General features: G+C 34.9%; 1 protein-coding gene across 1 annotated transcript in view; it reads right to left on the bottom strand.

The window, feature by feature from the left end:
• The window catches only part of Ufsp2 (UFM1 specific peptidase 2), a 245,905-nt gene that overhangs the window by 69,139 nt on the left and 155,446 nt on the right, over window positions 1-21,320 (bottom strand). Inside the window, exons 8-9 of the mRNA XM_090396020.1 lie at window positions 20,756-20,899; window positions 13,625-13,803 (exon numbers count right to left, since the gene is read on the bottom strand). Coding sequence (XP_090252146.1) covers window positions 13,625-13,803; window positions 20,756-20,899 — 323 coding nt within the window. The remainder of the gene's footprint in view (window positions 1-13,624; window positions 13,804-20,755; window positions 20,900-21,320) is intronic.

Genomic DNA, 21,320 nt, shown 5'->3' with positions numbered 1-21,320 from the left:
AAGGGGATAAATTAAAGATGGTATCAGGACTGTACAATGTTAGTTATGAAGACAGGCTGAGGGAATGTGGACCGCAGAGTTTGGTAGATAGAAGAAGGAGAAGTGATATGATTGAGACTTTTAAACTGTTGAGAGGTAGTTACAGGGTTGACACTGGAGAGTTCTTTCATCTGGTGGAACAAGAGAAGGAGCGAGGACAAGGGGAAAGGAGGCTACGAAAGGAAGTTGTGAGCATGAGGAGTAGTTTCTTTGCATGGAGGGTTGGTTGAACCATGGCATTGCTTGATAGAGTGGTGAGAGCATGAATGGTCAATGAGTTGATAGGAGGTGTTTTCTAGAATGGGCCTCCAATGATGAGTCTTGTGACTCCATGGAGGCCTGAATCATCATCATCATCATAATATTAAAGCTAAGATCCTAGATTACTACAGTCCTAATTAAAATTAACTCTTAGAACAAAAGGTTATGTGGGTAGAAAATCTCCTCCTAGATACCCTCCACGAAAGATAAAAAGGCTCCTCTCTCTCCTTCCCTGGTATATACAAGGTTCAATGTGATCGCCTCTGCACATACTTGGAATAAACAGGGCATTCAGTCAAAAAATGACTGCAGGAACATCAGTTTAACATCACTCACAATAAGTCTGAAAAATCTGGCACAGCACAGAGTGGATACTGACTACAATATCCTCTGGATATTGCAGTCAGTGTACATGCTTGTTATGTCAGTTTCAGTTTAAATTTGAGCAGTTATCTAAAGAGAGTGCTGAAGTGCTTTTATGCCAGCCAAACAAATTGGTCTACCCTTCACAGAGATTTGGGAGAGTCTCATCATCATAATAAATGGCAAGCAGTAACTTCCCACTCCCTTTTTTGTTTAAGTCATTTTAATTTAATTTTTAGTTTTATATTTGTATTTCAATTTCATTTTATTCCATAACCACTCATTGTAGGATGACACTCTAGCATGTGGCTCAGATCTGTAAAAAGGAATAACATTCCATGTTCATTCTTCACCATGCGAATGTGCTTGAGAACTGCTGATGGCCTGTTAGTTTCATGGCAAATATTTGCAGTAATGAAATTATTATTACCTGTCATGAATATGTCTTTCTGATAATCATTATTATGTCTAAAATGCCACTAAAGGCTTGCTTGCTCTCATGTAATTTATTCATGGGTACAGCTGTTCTGGATATGTGAATACCACTGCTGAATTAATTTTTCTTTTATTTGTAAACAAGAGAACCTATGTCCTGTAAAGAGATCAGAGAGTCTGTGTAACATATAATCTTTAGCAACATTTTTCTTTGACATGTTAAAGTGAAGCTGAATGGCATGCAGCTTAGCAGTATAATAGTTCATTTCAATAGAATCTGAATGAAACAGAGAATATGATTCCTGTTTCCCCCATCAGATCCCAGCATACAAGTATACTGCAAATACAGCAGCAGAAAACTCTGATCTCCAAGAAAATTGTCCTCTTCTAGTCATCACCAGTATTTTAGAGATGTTGTAGGTGTACCATCCCAAATGTTAGAACAATATTCAAAGGTTCAGTGGAATTGGGATTTGTACAGAGTAAGCAGCTGGAAATTAACAACTCTAGAAAAAAAAAAAAAGAAGCAAAAGCCAAGTGCCATGTTTTTTTTGTTTTGGAAGCCAAGGATGCTATGGAAGTAATGTATTTGTGTCAACAAAAAAAAAAAAGATAGGATTAAGAATCAGTCACAGAAGAGAGATCTGGTTCTGGTCTTGATGAGTTGAGTATATCAAAAGAGTGAAGAATTTTTTTTGTGAGAAAAGGGACAAATCTGTGTTTTGGAAGCATTAAAGATATTGACTAGGTTACTATCGTTCCACTGAAGGATGTGTGAAGATCAGTGTTTAGGACATTAATTGTAGATGATCTTGAAAATTGAAATGTTAGAGTACTGCACGGTTTGTGATACAAGTAGAATGAGTGCAAATATATCATCAGAAAAACTGTGGATATGATTTGAGGTTAACAACAGAAGGTTGCTTATGTATAAACAGAAGAGGATTGGTGAATTAATAGAATTCTAAGGAACATCCACATTAACAGGAAAATCTGAAGAGTAAATACCATAGTATGCAGTGAATGATCCAAGAAAAAATTTGCAATCCAATTACAAAGGAAGGAAGGCAGACCATAAGATGGCAATTTGCTGAGAGGTCTTCAAAGCCAAACCTTATCAAATGGAACAGGTTTCTCTTACATAAGTTTCTCCAAACCTTTTCATGGCTTGTTTCCAGAGACTGGAAATGCCAAGGAGATCTACTGTGAGCTTGATTAATGAATGGCAGGTGCATATTGGTGATTACTGATTAGTCAACATTTCTTTAGACATTGAAAGAAGTTCACTGTTGATGACCTTCTCCATTACTTCAGACAGCATTCAGGTGAGAGCAATAGGTCAATAGTTTGATGGTAGATATTTATCACTTTTTTTTAAATTGGATATACAGTATATACGTTTGGTTCCAGGCTCTGAGGCAGATGTCAGTTTTTTGTTTTTTTTTATGATAATCCCATACATGAGAGGCTGAGTAACCTACAGTACATTAGTATGGATAGGTGAGAAGAAACTTCTTCACATTTAGTTTGAAGAGTTGGTGATTGTGTTCCACGGGAAACATTTAAGATAGCATGCTGTTCCAAAGGACAGAAGTAGAAGGGATAAACAGGAAGAAGGAGAAATTTGTTCTGTAAGTTTGGAATTGAACTGTGAAGTGGTTTTGAGTGGTTGCTGCACCTGTTCCAATGGATTTAACAGAGAGTAGAGGAATTATTAAGGCCAGTTCAGATGAACATTAGTTTGTGGTAGTGTTTATAGAAGATGCAAGCAGCAGAAACTGAACTTATGTGAGAATGGGTGCAATGAATTGATGAAAGATGGGTCATTAATCAATCTTACTGCTATCTTCTGTATTGAGTTATTTTTAGAGAGCTCTTTGGAGATACCGCTCCCAATGTGAGAACAATATTCAAAGATTAGATGGATTTGTCATTTGCATATGGTTAGCTATAAAATAACACCTTGAGCAAAAGAGATATCCAAATTTTCTGAATGCTGAAGAAGCAATAGTTGTAATTTGCTTACGCCAAGAGAGGTTTGATGATAGATTAATCCAAAAAGAAAGAGACCTCATTTTTTATAGATATTTGGGTGTTGTTGAGAGTAAGATTGAAGAAAACTGTTTTTTTTTTTGTGAGATATCTCCAACAAAAAATAACCATTCATGCAGAACTGTGTTTTTCTAGCATTGAAAACTGACAAGGTTAGCTGAACATCATTGAAAAATGGTTTCAAGATCAGAATTTATGTGGGTAGTATGAAAAGTTCTCAGCCTAACAATGAAAAACTAATTTATAATTTCAAAATTATTTTTATTTTTCAACATAATCTCCCTTATCACTAACATTTGTATTTTAGGATTTAAGACTAATACATTTATTCCAGTGATGCTCCAGCACCATTATCCAGTCCCTGCAGATCTTACTGAGTGGTTCTCAGTAAGATCTGCAAAATACCCCTCTATAGCTGCAATCACCTCTTGATTTGAAGAAAAAACTGACCAGTGAGGAAGAGTTTTAGCTTTGGGAAGAGATAGAAGTTGCAGGGAGCCAAATCTGGGGAATAGGATGGATGTTCCAACAATTCATAGTGCAGATCCCTTAATTTTCCAATTGCCAAAACACCTTTTGTAGGCAGGTGCATTGTCCTGATGAAAGATGATTTTGTTCTTTTGCAAAACGGGTCTTTTCTCACGAATTTTTTCATTTAATCTGGTTAAAAGATTGGAATAATATTCCCCAGTTATTGTTTTACCCTTTTCAAGATAATTTAATAAACATAATGCTGTTAGCATCTCAAAACACCGATGCCATGACCTTTCCTGCAGATGGAACCGACTTTGTCTTCGTTGCCGCTGAACAACTGGCTTCTGTCCATTGTTTTGACTGCTGTTTGGATTCTGGTGTGTGTGTGTGTGTGTGTGTGTGTGTCTGTGTGTGTGTGTGTAATGGTGACTCCAAGTCTCATCCATAATAATAAATCGATGTATGCACAAAATCAGTTTTATTCTTGTTAAAACACTCCAAACACTGTTCAGAGATTTTCATGCGAGTGTGTTTTTGATCTGCTGTGAACAAGTGCTGCGCCAATCTTGTGCAAAGCTTTTTCATTTGCAATTCTTCATGCAAAATATATCCTACGTTCTTTTGAAATGCCTATAGTCTCAGCAATTTCACGCAATTTGACTTGCCTGTCATCCAATGCCATATAGTGCACTTGATCAATGATTTCTGGTGTTGTTACACTTTTTTAGACGTCCTTCACGTGGATCATCTTCAAGGCTGGTATGGCCACATTTAAACTCAGCAGCCCATTTCTTAATTGTTGAAAACGAAGGAGAAGATACCTATAACTTTTATGAACTTCGAATGAATTTCTTTTGGCGTTAAACCTTCTTTTACAAAGAATTTTAAAACTGCACGATACTCAATTTTATCCATTTCAAGGGATACAGACAACACTTTTGCTTCAGACAGCTATATAAAACAAACTACTTGATAGAATGACTTGCAATTTCACGTGGATACCTATGACAGATGTACCAACTTAGAAAAATAAATCATGCTGATACTGTTGCCATCTATGGTCGAGGCCGAGAAATTTTCAGACCACCCTCGTAGAGTGGTAAAGGTTGCTGTTATAGAGATTGTGGATATTTGCATAGCACAGAATTTTCAACCAATTTTAACTTAAGGAGTTGAGAGCTGGATTAGAAATAAAAAACTTGATCAAAGACTGGGGACCTTAGATATGAGAGTTCTGAGAAAGACAGATATATAACATCTGAACAGATGGCATCAATGCCAGTATTACATTAAAAATAAGGACATTACCAATGCTAACATTCAGAAATGTGTTAGTTAGTAGAGCTAATCTCAGGTGGTATGGCTACTTAAATAGAATGGGAGAGGAAAGGTTAGCAAAACAAGTTTTCTTTGCCAGGTTGAAAGGAAAAAGACCCAAAAGAGGATGAAGATGTAGGCAGATTGATACAGTTAAAAATGTCTTAAAAGACAGATATATAAGATTTGATAATGTTGGAATCTTGACAGATAACAGAATAAGTTGCAGGAAAACTATTGATTAGTAATTAGAATTAGTGGACCTTTTTATGTAGTACTACCATAATCATCCCGTACACTCCCTGAAGGTACATATCAGGAATTTGATGATGATGATTATTTTTTTTTTTTTCTGTTGCTTTACGCCTGGGTTTCTGCCATGGTTTCACTGGAATGAAAAGTGATAAAGTTGGAACAATACTGTTCTGTTATCTGTCATATATGTTCACTGACATGTGTCTGTCTGACTACAGCAAAACTTGTTTTCAATTTTACACCATAGCATATGTAAAGCAGAACACTGTTCCCTTGATGATCTACTAGAAATCACAAGAAAACAATCACATCTATTATACTCTCTTCAACTTCCCATGTGGAAAAAAAAAAAGCTGACTGTGTCAGAGCAGATTATGAGCTCCGTTGCAGAATATGAATGCATAGGCATATGAAAGAAGGCCATACTTCCATTATTTAGAAGAGAAAAAAGAAGTCATCTTTGTCAAGTATTTGTTCAATAACCCTTCCACTGGCATTTGCACTATCGTAAAAAGTATTGGAGCAGCTGGTGAAACATAGGATTATCAAGAATGGAGTGAGTTAACTAAGAAGTGGTATGTATAAAGGACATGTTACAATAAAGAATTCAAGGAGGTAAATGGTTACGCCACTAGAGTGACATTAATTTGGACTTTGGAATGGAGCCTGGTGTTGTCCACTAAAATAACAATACTTCTATGGGAAGGTTCATCCCCAGTTTTGCCAGTGGATGAACAGAGAAACATTATGATTAATTATTAAAAGTTATGGAATTCCCAAGTTAACTATTATTATTATTATTATTGTTGTTCCGGGAAACTCCAAGGAGTCGACAGACTCATCGAGGGAGGCCCTAACATCATGTCAAGAACAACTATTCAACATTCACACAGTATCTATCATACCTTGCCTTGAACTCATTCACGGTCGTAGCACCCACAACAGACTCTGGCAGCTTATTCCACTCATTCACCACTCTCCAAGTAAAAAACCTAGTTCTAACACCCCTGCTAACCACATTCTTGCCCAGCTTCCATGTATGGCCCCTATTCCTACCAGCACCAGTCCTATTCTCAAAAATATCTTCTGGATTAATCTTATAGAAACCCTTCAGTAATTTGAATGTCTCAATCATATCACCCCTCCTTCGCCTATCATCCAATTTCTGCAACCCACAAATCTTCAACCTATTCTCATAAGGTTCATTCCACAGACCTGCTATCATCTTCGTCACTCGTCTCTGGACCCTCTCCACTTCCTCCCCATCACGAAGAAACCCTGGTGCCCATAACTGGGCACAGAAGTCCAGATGGGGTCTTATCAAGGCTCGATACAGAGGAACAACAACTTGTTCGTCTCTGCATGTTAAAGTATTTTTCAGAAGCCAAGTGATTTGGTGAGCTGTTTTAGTTACTTTTGCAATGTGCCAACTAAACTTCAACTCCCTATCCACCAACACTCCCAAATCCCTGGCCTCATCAATCTCCTGGAGTATGGTTCCACCAATGCGATATACTGCTGCTATTCTTTTCACCCCAAAATGCATAACCTTACACTTTGCCACATTAAATTGACATCCATTTTTCCTAGCCCAGTCCTACAAACTATCCAAATCATCCTGTAAAATTTTGACATCCTGTGTACTCACAATTGCTCTACCCAACTTAGCATCATCAGCAAACAAGTGAACACTTCCTCTCAGATCCTTTCCAATATCATTGATGAACAAATTGAAAAGCAGTGGTCCAACAACAGAGCCCTGTGGCACTCCACTAGTCACAAGACGTCTTTTAGACTCCACTCCTGAATAAACCACTCTTTGATATCTCTCCTTCAACCACCCTCCTATCCATCTCACCAACCCTATATCTATACCCATCTGCTCCAGTTTACTGATTAGGGTTCCATGTGGTATCCTATCAAAGGCCTTGGCAAGGTCCAGTAGTATCACTGTAAACCCATTACCCCTATCCAGTTCAGCCGTCACTGTGTTATAAAACGTGAGCAAGTTACTGAGGCATGATCTACCCTTCACAAAACCATGTTGTCCCCGATACAATATCCCATTTTCATCTTGAGGTTATGCAATAGACTACTCACCTCCACTTCATTAACCACAATTCCCGTATAATCTATTGGTTTATTCATTTCTGCAATGTCACCACCTGGATGATATACTCTTGCAAAGTGCTCACTCAGTAACTCAACTATCTCAACTGATTCAGTTACCTCCCTACCATCGGCATTCTTTAAAATCAATCTGCCATGTACATTTTTCCTTTTACTTGCTACATATCTAAAAAACTGTTTAGGATTCTCTTTAGCCTGCATGGCCAATGTTCTTTCGTAATCCTTTTTTGCTTTTCTTACCACACTCGTCACCCTTCTGGCCTGCACTTTATACCGTTCATGTGCCTGCCGGTCACCCTTCTCCTTAAATTCCCTCCATAGTTGTTTCTTTTTTTGCAGCTCAAGCTTAATGGTGTTATTCATCCATTTAACCCCTACTTGATTTATTATTCGGACTCTAGGTATACAGTCAGCCATTGCTTCATGCAAGCACTTCTTAACTATCTCCCATGCACTATCAACTTCTGGTCCTTGCAGTTGTACATGCCATGGCACTGAACCAATCAAACTCCTAAGCTTGTCATACTTTCCAGCCCGATAATTCCACATGTACCCTGTCTTAATTGAAAATTCTACACCTTTAGCCACCTCCCAAGTTAAGACCCTAGGATCACTCTCACCGATTGGTGGCAATGTGGTCATATTTGTTACAGCCAAATCCTTAGATGTAATTACTAGGTCAAGCACTCTCTGACCCCTAGTATTTTCCATTACATGTTGTCGCAGATAGTTATCCCTTAATAACCGCATAAAATCCAATTCCTTCTTCCTGTGTGTCCTCTCCTCACTCTAATCAATGCGACCATAGTTGAAATCTCCCACAATAATCACCCTCCTTCCACCCATTTCTTCTATTTGCTTGTGCATACTGTCACCACCATCTTTTCCATCACCTGGTCTATAGCAGCACCCAATTGTATATTTAGTTCTGCTAGCCACAATCTCACACCAAATGGCCTCAAATGTGCTCTTTTCTCTATCCTGCAATTCAACTTCTATTCTCCTTGGCTGGAGCTCATCAGCTATCATCAACAATACTCCTCCCCCATTTTATTCTCTCTGTCATTCCTGAACACACTATACCCATCACATTCAATCCCACTAGTTATATCATCTACAGTCAGCCATGTTTCACTAATACCTATAACCTGTGGTCTGTAAGTGCCAACCATGGCCAAAAACTCTTCCTTCTTGTTCCTAATACTCCTAGTATTAGTGTACATGAATTTAAGACCCCCATTAGCCCCAACCCTACCTTGATGCCTTATATTAACTATCCCACTCAGATTTGTTGTCCTTATTTGCTCTGGCATATTATATTCATTCTTACATTCAACTGCCTCCATAAGGACTGCATGTCTACTCCCCCCCCCTTAACAAATCTAGTTTCCCTGAATTTGCACATCCACTACATTCAGCAACACTTTCTCAAGTCTTCTTACACCATAACCATTCAAATGCAAGCCATCCATCTTATATAGATCCTTTCGCCCATCAAACTCACTCCACACATCCACAAATTCCACACCACTCGTCATACATAACCCACGCATAAAGTCATTCGCAATTATGGCCCTCCTTTTAAACATTTCACTGTCATACCGTGGCAAAACACTAATCATTCTAACTCTTTCACTCTTTTCTTTTGCTACCTCAAACAATTCATTCAGGTCTTCTATCATTTCCATTTTATCTCCTTTCAAATCATTCGTACCTGCCACAACAATCATTTCTTTCACCCTTTCCTTTTGCTCTCTAATAGACTCAGTTACGTCCTTTATGGTCGCACCAAGTTGGTACGATTTTGTCAAATCCTCTACTAACACACCTCGTACTAACGAGTCTCCATACAGCACTCTATCCTTCATTTTGTTCATGTTCACATTCATACGTCTATTTTTCCTGTCATACCTTTTATTATTGGTTGGTTCATTCAGTCTACTTTTGTTAATGCACTCTAGCTGCTGTTTTGCTCTTTCTATCACACTATTCAACAACGCGATCTCATTCAATGCATTTATCTCATCTTTTTTATGCTCTGAGAAACCATTTATACTATTATTCACACTTTCTACATTCACACTCTCACAATTTTCATGTACAACATTGCCGTTTCTTGTCATATCCCTATTTCCTTCATTCTGAAGGTTGACAAAAATATCACACTCACGATCCGAAATACACTTCAATTCCTCATTCTCCCTACATTTTCTACACACATTCAATCCTTTATTATCATCTAACCACACTCCGACCGCACTCCGCAAAGCGTACATTTCACAGCTAGTACACTGACTCATTTCTTTTATACTACCGTTCTTTGATAAGGATGGCGAGCCTTCATTACTGGCCGCCATTTTCCTTTGCACAAGTGCCATACTTATTTGCAACGTGTTTTGTCAAATTATACGTTATAACACACCAGAAACAGACGCACTAAAATACGCAAGGCAAACAAAACAAAACTACACAATATTAAGTAATTTGTATCGATAACTGAAAATGATACTTATCTTATCTGGAGCTTGCACGAACACTACACATTACGAATTCATCTAGCGGCGACTTCCCGACATAGATTATGTTATAAAACACTTTAGTACACTAACCACGCTAATAAAGCTCCAATAATATACCAAAATTACACACTAAGTCCATTACATTGAATCCAAAACATCAATAAATCAACAAAAATCACAAATCTCTCAGGAGCTCTCCGATAGGATGTCCGTTCACCAGCTAGCCTCGACACCAATATCATACACCAGTATGTGAGAATATTATTCTCACATACACCAGTATGTGAGAATAATAAAAATATAAGGGAAGTAAAGGTTGTTATTACACAGCAAACAACATCTGAATGGTTTGAGATAAGATCTGGTATTGTTTGACATAATAATTGATTGGATTATGAGAAAAGTTACAAGTGCAAAAAGTCTATAGTTCACCAGCTAGCCTCGACACCAATATCATACACCAGTATGTGAGAATATTATTCTCACATACACCAGTATGTGAGAATAATAAAAATATAAGGGAAGTAAAGGTTGTTATTACACAGCAAACAACATCTGAATGGTTTGAGATAAGATCTGGTATTGTTTGACATAATAATTGATTGGATTATGAGAAAAGTTACAAGTGCAAAAAGTCTACATCTTCTAACTGTGATTAGATCACGGTTAGAAGATCTAGATTATGACATAGTTTTGATATCATCAAAATACAATGATATACAAACTAAATCAGAAGACTTGTATAAAACAGCTGCAATGGTTTGTCTTAAAATAAATATGACTAAAACAAAGGTGCTTAAACTAAACAGCAAATGCCACAAAGAGATCAAAATCAATCAGCATGCTATAGAAGAAATTTACATACTTGGGAGCAAACGTAGATACTGAAGGTAAAACTGACAGGGATATAATGCAAAAGTCTGATAAAAGCTAATACTGCTTTAAAAAAAGTAAATAATGTATGGAAATCTTGGAAATACCATAATAAAATAAGGATCTTCAATAATGTATGGAAATCTTGGAAATACCAAAATAAGGATCTTCAACAGCAATGTTAAGGCTGTATTATTATATGGATCAGAGACATGGAAGCTAAATTAGAGTTCAAACCAAATGTCTGCATAAAATATTAAAAATATTTTGACCCCAACATATAACAAATGATGACTTATATAAGCTGATTGCACAAAAAAGCATCACCAATGATATGAAAGAAATAGAGATGAAAATGGATTGGACACATAGGCAGCAGAAAGATTCCTAAAGTGGTTTTGACATGCATTTCAGAAGGCAAATGGAAAGCCGAAATTAACCTGACAGAGAATGATAGAAAAGGAAAGAAGACTGGCTGGCTAGAAGAGCTGGAGAGAAGGCTGAACTGGCTCAGGACAGAGGTATCTGTAAGAAACGGATCTCAGCCTTATGTGCTATGAGATATGAAGAGGATAAGTAAATAAGTAGTAATTTGTAAAGTGGTATCCTGTATGAACTTTAAATATGTCTTTTGCAAACTGGAACATATAGGTTTGAATTTGTGCAAAAGGAAGTGGATATTACTGATATTTTCATTCCAGTATAAGAATTGACCAATTCTTTTGATTTGATATATTTATCCAGTTTCCAGAAACTTAAAGACTTACCAGAGTCCATCTCCTCCTCCTTAGGAAAAATGCTTATCGCACCATCAGTTCAATTCTGTGAGATTTTGTTTTCTTTCACACTTTGGTAGCTTTTTTTTTTTACTTTTTTAATGGCAGTGTTTGGAGACTTCTTTATGAAAAGCCTTTGCCATTATTTGTTCTTATTTATTATAATCATTTTTTGACTTAGTGAGTTTGCATACAGTGGGATCATTTTAGGAGTTGTTTCAAGAATGATGCCATATAAGTTGATGGTATTAATGCACTGTATTGAAAAGCTGGTGAGATCATAATATTCAAAATATAGTATAACTGTAAGATAAGGAAGAACGGCCAATACATCTTTATGTCACTTGTGTTCTTTACTGTTACCTTCTGAAGCATAAGTAAACTTTGCACTAGCAGTTGTAAGTTTTATCTTTGCCTTCAGATACGAGGTGCTCTGTCTTTATCTTTAGTATCTGATTTTCAACCTTTCACCTTTGGCATCCTAGGGAAGAACCATTCCATCCTTAGGCTAGATGTGTTCGCTAATGCTTTTATGCATTTGTCCCTGTTCCACCACCACCACCAGAGCAGGCTTTATTTCTGTGCTCTTTACAGACACAGTAGGCATAGATACTAGAGCCCCCCCCCCCTTACAGGAAGTGGTGTATGAATGCCAATATGTGTGATATTTAAAGCATCTAAGTGAATTAGGGATGTAGAATTTACAGGGCAATTCAGATATCCTGCTTTTATATAAGTTGGAGATTTAGGGTGTATCAAAGGTAAGGATGATATTTCTGGTCAGAACAAGATTATTGATAATCAATTAATCATCTTACCATCAACTGACAATACTGTATTGGTTGGTTGGTTATACATGAAACTACTGAAAAGACAAGGGCAGCAAGTTAGCAGTAGCCTACTTTCAGAATAGCTTGAAAACAGGCTACTGTGAGGTGCCCAGTCACTCTTCTAAGATGCAACCAAGAGAGTGTGGACTGTGTATCATTAGAGCAGGGGTCGGCAAACATTTTAGACCATTGACCCCTTCATGGAATCTTTGATCCCTCATCGACCCCATCACGTTAAATAAATGAATAAATGTTATCAATAATAAATTTCTGAATTTAAAAATAATAATTTCTTAACCTTTTTACTTCATTACTTCTCAATAAGAAATATTTATCCAATAAATATTTATTTATTATCCATTAGAAATTTATAAAGAACATTAAAAATTTACATTTTATTGATTTACTCGGAATGATTAATGAGAGGGATGTGTTTTATGAATAGTTGCATGTTTACTAGGTGTTACTCAAAATCATTTTAGGTGTTTATTGACCCTCTTTTGACCTCTAGACATTTATCGACCCCTTGGATAGCCATTTCCCCCCCCCCAGGAGTCAATGTTGACCATTTTACTGACCCCTGCACTATCTTCAAACAGTACAAATCTGCAAACCATTCCAAAAAAAAAAAAAATCATTTCAAAGAATGTTCATAATATATGATGCTGTAACTAATTCCTTGTTTCTTCAACTTCCCTCCCCATTTTGATGTGGGTCTCACATTTGCTCCTTGGCACAATGGAATTTGATACAATTTATATAAAAGAAATCACTGCACAGAGTGATTTTTATAACCCTGAATTGTCTGAAGATTGAAAATCCAGAAATCCTACTTTGAATAGGATTTCTAAATACAGTATTTTTTCATGTCATTTCAGGCCTTGATAAGCAGGTGTCCTCAGAATGGGAAATGAAAGTCATACTATCTTAAGACTTGACAAACCTCTACCATAGTGGAATTCAAACCTATGGGTTGTAGAAACTGTCTGTTTAATTTGCATAAGTAGATATGACAGTAGTCACAGAGTGTGCATGCTGCTTTTATTATATTTATTCATGAATAAGATAGACACCATACTATAAGCATATAACATTTTTACTGATAAGTAAATCACACCATCATGTACATCTGTATATGTAACAAGTTTTGCATGTTGTATAATACTCTGTGAACCAGAAATGACATCAACACAAAATCATCCAAGAATATTTTCAAAAAAAATTTTTTTTTCACCTAGCAGTTGCAACATCTAAATTATTATGTCTGATTTTGTACCCCTTCTGTATATATAATTTTTACCTGTTGGATTTCCTTATGGCTTGGAATTGGCCTGTCAGTATAGCCTTGAAAACGAAACCATGAGGTGATGGTCTGAAGAGACCGATAAGCACAACCCCATCCATCATCATTGATGTGATCTTGCATATAATGATGGTATGTATACATCCCATCTACAGTTGACACAACACCATTCTGTACTGAAAATAAACAAACAACATTTGATATACAAATTCCATTATTAAGATCACAATCACTAGAATAGTGTTTAATATAAATATTGTATCTGCCTGAATTGTTTTGTTGTTTAATAGTGAAAAATCTGAAGAGACCAATAAGCACAACCCCATCCATCATCATTGATGTGATATTGCATATAATGATGGTATGTATACATCCCATCTACAGTTGACATAACACCATTCTGTACTGAAAATAAACAAACAACATTTGATATACAAATTCCATTATTAAGATCACAATCACTAGAATAGCGTTTAAGATAACACAGTGAACTTTTTACTATCCAAACAACTTGGAAACAGTATCTTTAAATAGTGGGGGAGGCCGTGAATGCATGATACATCTCACGATGATGTATGTACGAATGCTTACTAAAGTAGAACCATCATATGCTGGATGTGTGAATTTCATTATCACAATACTGGTCATGGTCATGCTATGAATTTCATACAAAAATACATTATTAATTTATAATGCATACAGAAAAATGAAATTACTAATGAAAAAAAAAATTGTGAGATACAATATTTATGTGATTATATAAATATTGTATCTGCCTGAATTGTTTTGTTGTTACAATTTTGTATATACCCAACAATAGTCTCTTTTTTTTTTTTTTTTTTTTGATAAAAAGTTTCATATGGAAATTTCTGTTATTTTGTTCTGCCACTAACAGCAAACTTTAATTATAAGATAAAAGGACTAGAAATATAAAAATATACCGCATACCATTTGATCTATTTCATATCTGTATTTAAAATTAAAGCAATATTGTAAGGCAATCATATTTCTTGCTTTCAGTAGCATCAGTACTGAGACACAGCTACACAAACCAAGTTAAAGGTAATCCAATAAATTGTTCACTCCACTTTTCACCCATTCTTAACAATAAAGAACACAGCTGAGATTACTACTCAATCTGACCATGAGGGAGTCTAAATATGGATTACAGATTAAAACTTGTAATGGTGTTAAAATGCCATTATACTAACACTGTATAGATTTATATCTTCCTTTGCTGCAAAATTTCACCCCTGATGTTTCATTTTAAGCAATAATAAAATTCTCAAAAATTATTTTACCAAGTTTGATTTAAAAAATAATCTAATAGCATATTAGAGAATTATATTTTAGTAAGCACAAAAACTATGATACATGGAAATTATTTGAATATGTATATGGAACAAGCATGTATTTAAGTGGCAGCTGCTGTGCTATTAGATTAATAGCATAGCAGCTATTAATCTAATTGTCCATAGCACAGGGAGGACAATGCGACATATTAACTTCGGTTGGAATGATTTAGGTTTGAATCCTATCTAAAAGTGTGACGAACTTTTGCTGGCCTGGTTGGCCGAGTGGTTAGCATATCTGCTCTCCAGCCAAAAGGCTGTGGGTTCAAATCCTGCTGGGGATGGGTGTTTATGATTGTCTGTGAAAATACTAGTGGTGGTGGGTGGTAGATGGAGTTGGTGTAGTTGTGGTTCATTGTAGTTGGTGGATTGAGTGGTGGAGACAGAGTTGTAGAGTAGGTACCCTTCCTCGATGAGTCCCTTGGACTCCCTGGAAGTGTCATGTAACAATAATAATCTGCTCTAATAATATAATAATACCACATGCTAATGACACACACACTAACACTGTGACCTCACAGGCAAATGCATGATAATTAACACCACAAATACAGACATGTTAAAACACTCACTTATCGATCTAACAGATAAGCTTAGGTGTTGACGGTTATTCATGACTTATTTTTTTAACGGTATTAACAACACCAAACAATTTTATCAAAGAGATGTTTTATTAACTACTTATATTTCACTGAATTTCAAATCAACATCATCAGTGTACAAGTGTGTTGTGCTCTGATTTCCACAGTGAGTGGAAACAATACAATTGCAATGGACAAAAGATCTAAAGTCCTATTTTTGGTGCTCTCTAACGGGGGGAAAAAAAAACACAGCTATGTAGGAGTTTCTCTTAGGATAACAGTCTCCCAAATTTCCCAACCTTAACAAATATGGTTGTATTAATTTGCCAAAAATTTGGGAGACTGTTATCCTAAGAGAAACTCCTGCATAGCTCTGTTTTTTTTGTTAGAGGGCACCAAAAATAGGACTTTAGATCTTTTGTCCATTGCAATTGTATTGTTTCACTCACTCACTGTCGCATGTACAAGTGTGTTGTGCTCTGATGATGATGCCGATTTGAAATTCAACGAAATATAAGCAGTTAATAATACATCTCTTTAATAAAATTGTTTGGTGTTGTTAATACCGTTAAAAATAAATCATGGATGCTTACTTATCAGTCAATAAAAGTGAAGTGCAGTGCAGTGCACACTGCTTAATTAATACTAAGACGGTTGTAGGTAGGAAATGAATTTGTGTGTTGACGAGACTACCAGGCTGTTTATGCAAGGGGAAGTACAAGAGACAGCAGTGTTAAGAGAAAAAGCAAGTACTAAATAATGCACAACAAGAAAATATATGAAAAGTATTAAAACAAAAACATGCAATTAAGTGTTCATTTACTGTAATTTCATGTGCTAAAAAGTAGACAATTCTTGGTAGTTTTGATCTGATATATGTAAACTGACAACCAAGCAAAAGTTACCTAGTTTATCAAAATATTGATTGCTCACTAAAATGGAAGTTTCTCCCTCTTGCTTTATTTTTTTTTTAATGAAAATATGGTGAAAGTGGCATAAAAAAAAGTAATAAAAATAGAGACAAAGCAATCCATTGGTAATATAATGCAGTTTTGTCTGGGGAAAAAAAAATATGAAGATCCAACAAATAATAGCAAATTAATAGCAAACAACAACTAAGCAAATTAATTAATATTTTCTTCATTCTTTCTTCCTATGTCATCAAGAATATATTCATTCATCTTAATGATTTTTGCAACCATTTCTGGTAAAGGAGAGAATTAAAAAATGAAAAATGAAAAGTAATACATTTAAAAAGTAGACAGAGAAAATGCAGATAGAAAAGTCCCAAAAAATTGGTGAAATTTAATCTGTTTGGTAATTATATCACTATTAATGATGCTGTGAATGTTTATTACATAGATACATATTAGAAAAAATAGTTGTTTATAAATATAAAAATGGAGGACAACTCAGGTAAACAATTTATTTAAGGTATTATTTCTGGGAAAATTCTCATGTTACTCCTCTAAGCAAATATTATTTTTATGGCTATTTAGCCTATTTTTGCTTAGGAGTGCCCTTTTTACATGTGAAGAATTAATGTCATTAGCTTTTTACTCAAATTTTAGGGCATTACTGATGTTTTATATATACAGATATATGAAGTATGTCTGAATTATTCCTCCTATATATTCTTCATATATCTGTCTATATAAAACATCAGTAATGCCCTAAAATTTGAGTAAAAAGCCAATGACATTATAAAAGAAGGGAACTCCTAAACAAAAATAGGCTAAATAGCCATAAAAATGATAATTTATTTAATGTAAAATTTTCACCAAAATGTCACAAGCATCTTCACTACAGGATTACAGAAAGGCAATTCTAAACAATGCCACCTTGGTCATCTTACATTAGCTACTAAGGTGGCGCTTTTTATAATTTTTACAATAACAGAAATTAAGCTAATGTAAGATGACTAAAGTGACTAAATTGCCTTTCTATAATCCTGTACTGAAGATGCCTATGACACACTTAGGTGAAATTTTCACATTAAATAAATTGTTTACATTTTCCTCCATTTTCATATTCATTATATAACTCACAGTATTTCATTATTGAAACAAAAACTAGTTCACTGTACGGTATGAGATACAACATTCACATCATATACAGGGGATAACAGTTGACAGTAATAAGCGATAGTCTATGTATCCAATATCGATATGAATCCAATATGAATATCGATACATATTCTTCTTTTTGTATACTTTCTATAGGCCCACACACACATATACTTGCATTGCCCATTTTTTTAATGTCACAAGAGGTTTAAAATCATATCAATAACTTAAAAATAAATTAATTATAGAGAACAGCAGGTAACACAAAACTTAATACTTGATTGAAACTTATTTTCAGCACACTGTAAATAAACACACATTTTCAACAGACATAAATAAGTAACATCATTAGTTGAAGGCTTTTTGGAATAGCATGACTTATACACAAATTAGCATCTCTGAAAATGGAACATCATCAAATTTTATTTTACATTTAACATCAAAAGCATAAATTAAATTAGAAAGATATTCAAAACAAAGGAATCACAACTGATATTGGGACATTATACTCTGGTGGTGAAACAAAATTAGGCAGCTCTGAAATTTGTAATTTGGTTATACAAGATACTTGGTTAATTGAGGTTAAATAATAGAGTTCACTGTATTTTACGAGAACAACAGAATTACAATTATAATTTTATTGTGGGACAACATTCACATCATATACAGTGGATAACAGCTGATAGTAAGTCTAATCAATCACTCCCATTAACATCCTTCAGTCAGAGCCTTGTTTTGTTTTGTTCTCCCTCCAGATGGTCACCAGAAGTAAAATGCTCATCACTACTGTGTTTTGTTTGTTATTTGAAGCTTTCAAGCTAAACTCCTCTTGTCAAAATTTTTGGAACTATCACTGGCACTTTCACACATTCAAAACATTATTTCCATACACTTGCACATTTTTTACAGTATTAGCAACATTGTTGCTTTTTTTTTTTTTTTTTTGAACACTCAAAGCATGATGTGTCTAATCTGCTCTTTAGTGAACCTTCATAGTAATAAAGAGCTATTTAAACAATAACTTATGTATTGTTATAATGTTCTTTTAACTTCTATATTTTTATATTTTATTTCTTATTTAGTTTGATGCTGATTATCTTCTTTCTTACTCAAATCTTACTCATCTAAAATCCTACCCGGTGCGCATTGTTATATCTTCTTTTACTTTCTTTATACTTTCGTTATTGATATATTATACTAATACACTTCCTTAATAATGCCTTTCACAACTCTACCTAGGAATGCTTCCTTTTCGGACACTGGCAAATTTATTTTTTATTGATGCGCCAGCCAGAGTCCTATAATATGAGCTTATTCAAAATTCGGGGAATATTTCTAGGTTAATTGGCATTCATTGTAATATACACTAAATAGATACTGGTTTCTAATTTCAGTTGTGGCCAATAATCTATTACTCAAACTCTCATTAAATTCCCTCCTGCTATGGTTCTAAGTTTTTGGAAGTGGTAATTTGAATTCTCGAATCACGCACGAATCAGGCATATAGAACAAAACATGTTTATTGGAACGAATTACACTTTACAACTATAATTGGAATAGGATATTAAGCTTTTCAAAATCTCTTACTAAGTTAGTTACTGAATGCTAATTTCACAAAGTACTTCACAGATCAAGTTGCTAACCATACAAACTATAAAACATTAAAATTAGCTAATTATGTTACTCTAAAATCAAACTCTTATTTCATGCTACATTAAAATACATTTTACAACCCGTTACTATTCTGGTATTGATCATCTACAAAATTTCAAATTCACATATAATCTCAGTCACATGCAGCTAAAATTTCACCCCTGACATTCCTTTGTTTAACAGAATTACTCTATCTCAAAATTCAAATCCTTACTATAGTCCACAATGAATTGTCCACTTAATATGATCTAACATTAAATATTCTCTCATTCAAACATACAGTAAAGTTCTTTACGTTACCCAATCTTTTTCCGAAGGTCTGTTAATGGCCACGTGTTGTTCGGGTCCTCCTTCGCTCGGTTGCTTCCGCAATAGGCTTACGACTGCGCTGTCCGTTTTACATTCTTCCCGGACACGAACTTCTCGCTGCCTCGATACAGCGTATTTTCTGCTCCTACTTGAGTGGGACATCCTTCTCGCTCGTCCCTACACCGTCTGCTACTCAGGAATCCTCGAGATGAAGTCAGCAACAACCAGAAAAAAGCCTCGCATTATCGCGTGCATTCGCTTATATTTCATCCCTTCTTTCCCATACGACCCTTTGTCTTCATGCCCCTAAGGTGATCCTCCAAGTCCTAGCTGCAGGTAGGTGCTGTATTCCAGGAATCCCGCTTGTGTCATATTCTTCGTACGTCGTAGCTGGCAGCATTACGACCGATACGTGCGTATGTAACTTGACCTTTGCACTCGTACTCTTAACTTCTTTGGCGACTTATTAAGTTTAAGACAGCTTAATGGGACAAGATTATACTACAATTTCCTTATTAAAATTTCATTAATCCTATAATCCTTCAGTTTAACTTTCAACTACAAGATTTTTCTAGTGCGATTTACATGTTATTATATAAATTCCTTTACAACAAATTTCAGAACTGTGTGCTGTCAACCAGGTATTATCTGAGTTAGCCAAATTCAGGTTGAGGCCGCCTCAGCTTAGCAGTACTTATAAAGCTTTAAAAATTCATGTTTAGACAAGCTGAGACACATTTGAACAAGTACAGTATAAAAAATGACATTACTTTTGGGATGACCTGATATTTGCTCTACTAAACGAATACTAATAATTTATTGTGTAGCCAGCATTTAAAAAAAATCCCCAATTGTTCTTCTAAACTTTGTTTTAATAGTAAGAGGACAAAACAAAAATATATCAGAATCCATATTATATATTTACTCAATAAATAATGAAATGATTATTAATGATCTAATGAACAGATTAAATGTATGGAATTTTAACTTTAATAAAAATTGAAATAAAGTCATCCCTCAATTATTTGTGCCTTCAAAATAATAACCTCCAGTTTAATCAATCCTTGTAAATTGAATGACTTCTTTTATACCATGTAAATGAATCTTCAGTTAACCAAACAATCTCAATTAACTGAAGGATTACTTTATTTCTTTTGATGTTATTACCTCCAGATGGTGGTAATCCAATATGGGGGGTTTTCAGGTAGGTTTCTATTACTTCATCTGGAAACAGAAACTGATTAGACCTCCGTAGAAAGGGTCTATCCATTGGCAATAATATGTGATGATGAAGTTCTTTTCTGTAAAACTCTGTAAGTATATGTTTAATAAAGTGTTAAATTTCCAAATTTTGTTTATTGTAATTTTCATAATATACTTTAAACTATAATAACACTTATCAATTTTCAAATTTAAATTAATAATAAGATTATTGATATGTTATGTGAACTAGATTACAAGAGGATGAACCTACATTAAACTATATGAGTTACATTAAAAGAGATATTGTGCGTGCGTGTGTGTGTGTGTGTGAGAGAGAGAGAGAGAGAGAGAGAGAGGGAGGGAGGAAACCTAATGCAAACATCATTCAATTAACCTGTATTGAAGGCAATCAATGCCAAACAAAGAAAATTATTTAGAAAATATAAAAATTCAAAAATAAAAATTTTGCTTTCAGATTTCATCTTTTTGATTGATGTTTTACATATCAAAAGCAATTAAAGAAATACTT

Source organism: Typopeltis vanoorti, chromosome 7, assembly GCF_054136105.1.
Source record: "Typopeltis vanoorti isolate ZY-2024b chromosome 7, IOZ_Tvanoo_1.0, whole genome shotgun sequence".
NCBI classification, from domain to species: Eukaryota; Metazoa; Arthropoda; class Arachnida; order Uropygi; family Thelyphonidae; genus Typopeltis; species Typopeltis vanoorti.
The sequence above is the reverse complement of the archived record's forward strand: the minus strand, read 5'-3'. Positions and strand labels throughout refer to the sequence as shown.